The following is a 3,970-nucleotide window of genomic DNA, read 5'->3' as shown; positions in this document are numbered from 1 at the left end:
CCTGAGGTTAAGCGACCGGGTCCAGGACCTGAACCACGGTCAACGACATGGGAGTCCAGTGACATAGCCACTACCCCAAATGCTGGTCCCATGTATGATAATATCTTTGACTGGGCTAATGTACAGTGTATCTATGCTGGGATAATTTATTTTGTATGCTGTAATGATATACAGTGATTTGAATCTATATAAAAAATAAAAAGTTATCTGTTGATGACAATGTACACCGTAATATCTATGACTTGACTAATATGTGGTGAATTCATGCTGGGAGAAACCATTTTGTATGCTGTAAAGATGTAAAGTGATTAAATATAAATTATTTAAAAAGAAAAGAAAAGGTCATTGCCAACCCAGTGATATACCTCCAAAAGAAAAAAAAACAAACCAATAACTATTAATAGTAGAATGTTTAACAAAATGGAAAGCAGCTGTAGATACCAGAGACAGTGTGGAAGGAAGGTGAGAAATGGCAGAGGGTGAGAAGGAGGGAATCAATGGGGAAAAAAAGAAGTAAAATATTTAAGAAACAAGAAATAGAAAATTACTTGTTGATGATAACATGTATGGTAATATTTTTGATTGAGCCAATATACAGTGTATTCTTGATAGGAAAACTCATTTTGTATGCCACAGTGATATACAGTGAATGAATGTAAAATAAATAAATGTAAAATAAAAAATAAATAAAAAATAGAACGATTATCAAAGGTGCATAAAATAATATAATGTTCTTTATTGATAATGAGGAATATAATATATATGTATATATATTATATATATCTTTGATTTGATTATAACATTGTATGCATGCTTTGAAAAACGATACTATACCTCACAAATATGTATAATAATTAAATGTAAAACAGAAGTTATTAAAAAGTAATAAAATCAAAATAAGTATCCTAGAGAAATTAGGATACACCCAATACTTTTAAAGCAAAAGAATCACTGGTATTAATGATACTGACATTGAGTGAGAAAATTAGATCTTTTGTGATAAATTCAGAATCTATACCTGTACTGGAGGGTTTTCACCATAACCTAAGTGTTTTGGTTCTAACCTACTTCTTTGCATTTGATTTTGTGTAGTTCTATCAAAGTCATGTGCCCAGCAGGTCTAATGCTAATGGCAACCAACTAAAGGAAATTCTTAGTCATTTTCATGCAAGCCATGAGCATTAATTTAATCAATGGTTTAATTCACCATGGGCTGAAATAAGGTCACTCAGTCTCTTCAACGAAACTCGGTCAGAGTTGAACCATAGCATAGCCCTTTGACAAGAAAAAATTATGATGGTGGGCCAAATACCCTAAGTAAACCAGTTTTATAATTTTCTGTAGCAAGTAATATAATTTATGAAAATATTTCAGAGACACCTATCACCTTAGAATTAACTCAAAGAGAGTTCATCATAGGAGAATTCGCTACAATGTCCAAAAATAAGCAAAGATTTATTTTGTGGGTTAGTTCTTCCCTAGTGCTTTACCTGAACCTTACTATTTTGTATATAATCCAAACATGAACACTGAATACTAACTATATAGCTCTCATCAATGGGTAGTGGGTTAAGAAGGGGTAAGAGCAAAGCAAATTAGGAATCCACAGTTAGGCAGCCTCTGTGGCTGGTAGATCTGTTATTCCCTGTAACAATGGCAGCACCAAGAAACCCTTGCCTTCTAACCAATACTGCTTTGAAAACATCCACATGCTATGACCCACCATAGTAAGCCAAAATGGAGATATGACCTCTATATTTAAGAAACTTCATAGAAAAGAAAACTGTGTCCCATGCTCCTTTCCCTCTCTCTATCTCTCTGGTGAACACATTTAGCATCCAGTAAATATATATATGTATATATGTACATATATATATATATATACATATAGATATTTAATCATGGAAGAGAGACACAGAGAAAGTCAGAAAGAGAGACAGAGAACACGGTCTTCATGCCACGATCCACTCCCACCTTGGCCAACTAGGATCATGATCACAGAAGTATGTGCTTAGCCTGTTCAGGAAGACCTCAGGACTCAAACCTAGAACCTTCCATAGTGGTTTCAGCATCACAGAGTCACTGGCACCACCATGGCTAGCCAAAAGTATCGCTTTTTCTTGCAATAGGGCACATGCACTCTCTGGAGAAAGACAGAGAAAAAGAAAGACGGGATATGTGAGAAATCACCCCCCAGGAGGGATGGCCATGCTACAACCCCTTCTCCTCCATTCTTCTCTCAGGATTTTGCATGCGCTCACGGCATGTTCTCCAAGCCACCAGGTCCAGAGGGACTTGAACCACAGAGCTGGTCGTCTGGGATCCAGCCACCTTAACCACTACACTACTTAACTGGCCCCCAAAGTAGCCTTTTAAGGCAGAAGGAGAGAATTAGGAACTTTGAGTACTGACCTCAGTGTACTTCATGTAAAACTTATTTTAATCTTGTTTGTTTTCTTTTACAGAAATTTAAATATGATCGTTTTGTGGAACATGGTGAGAAGAAAACTGTCTTTTACAAAAGAGGGAAAAAGCTGAAGTATTACCTAATGCCATTTGGATGTGGAGCCAGCAAATGTCCAGGCCGATTCTTTTCATTAATTGAAATGAAGGGATTGTTGGTTGCACTGTTAACTTATTTTGATTTCGAAATCATTGACGATAAACCTGTAGGACTAAATTACAACCGCTCGCTGTTAGGTATTCTGCATCCAGATTCAGATGTCTCATTTAGGTACAAGGTTAAATCTTAGGAAAATCAAAAAGAAAGAAAAGAAATCGAAACTAACCTAAGTGTTCTAAGTTTAGGTATGGTTTTTAATTTCTGCAAATATAATTGCTTTGTTTGTTTAAAAAATGCCAGTTTCTGTTTGCTCTGAGATCAGCCTTTTTTGTCCTTGGTCACAAATCCTATCATAAAATAAAACAGATAGTAGCATCAACTAAAATAAAACAGATAATAAAATCAACTTAATAATATCTCAAAATGGCATTTTTCTTCTTAATTGTGATTTTCATTGTTATAACAATAAATTTGGCAATGTGGGATTTTTTTAAATTCTTTTAAAAACTTCTTCTCTAGGGACCAGCAGTTAGCATAATGGCTATGTCGCTGGACTCCCATGTAGTCGACCGCGGTTCGCGTCCTGGACCCGGTGGCTTAAACTCACACTGGGCACATGTGCGTGTGTGCCCAAGATCTCAAGAGGAGAATGGAGGAGAAGGGATTGTGGCGTGGCCATCCCCCCTGGGGGGTGATTTCTCGCTTTCTGTCTCTCTGTCTCTGTCTTTCTGGCAAGCACACATACCCTATAGCAAAAAAAAAAAAAAAAAAAAATTATCAAAAAAAAAAAAACCTTCTTCTCTAATATGTACTATTGGAAAATTATGCTGGATATGGACACAGTCTACCAAATTCAAAATTCTAGAGAAGATGGAAATTAAATTTCCATGCGCTACACTAGATGAAAATGTTCCCTTCAAGTATAATATCATTAATAGCTGTATTTCCAGGATACATTCGAATTAAATTTGTTTTGCAATAGATTAAATGCTTCAGCTTCATTTCAATATTTAATCATCCATAAATGCTCTTTACTACTTTGTATATATACTATGGCTCAATAGAATAAAATTTCTTGTTATATAATGTCTCTCATGTTTATGTTAGACATCAGTTAGATTTAATATATGAGAAACACAAAAGCTATTATAAATTTATCAGTTTCCCTATACATTAGTATTAGGTTTATCATACAAGCAAATGTCGAAATTATTACAGCATTGATTGTAACATTTGGTTTTAGTGTCAACTATAAGGTTATGTCAATATTGCAATTAACCCTTTTCTATAATAAATGCTTCCATTTATATAAACTGATAACTAGATACCAATATTTGTTTTGGACATGTCATCTTTTGGACTTACAGTTTATTTGTATTATTTTGAATTACAACATTATGTAGCACA

At 34.6% G+C, this 3,970-nt stretch overlaps 1 protein-coding gene across 1 annotated transcript in view; it reads left to right on the top strand.

The window, feature by feature from the left end:
- CYP7B1 (cytochrome P450 family 7 subfamily B member 1) overlaps positions 1-2,987 on the top strand; it is a 224,540-nt gene extending 221,553 nt beyond the window's left edge. Inside the window, exon 6 of the mRNA XM_006150432.3 lies at positions 2,466-2,987. Coding sequence (XP_006150494.1) covers positions 2,466-2,753 — 288 coding nt within the window. The 3' untranslated portion in view covers positions 2,754-2,987. The remainder of the gene's footprint in view (positions 1-2,465) is intronic.
- The last annotated feature ends 983 nt before the right edge of the window (positions 2,988-3,970 follow it).

Source organism: Tupaia chinensis, unplaced genomic scaffold (assembly GCF_000334495.1).
Source record: "Tupaia chinensis unplaced genomic scaffold, TupChi_1.0 Scaffold000288_2, whole genome shotgun sequence".
Taxonomy (NCBI): domain Eukaryota; kingdom Metazoa; phylum Chordata; class Mammalia; order Scandentia; family Tupaiidae; genus Tupaia; species Tupaia belangeri.
Note: the sequence above shows the minus strand (reverse complement) of the source record. Positions and strands in the feature narration are given on the sequence as shown.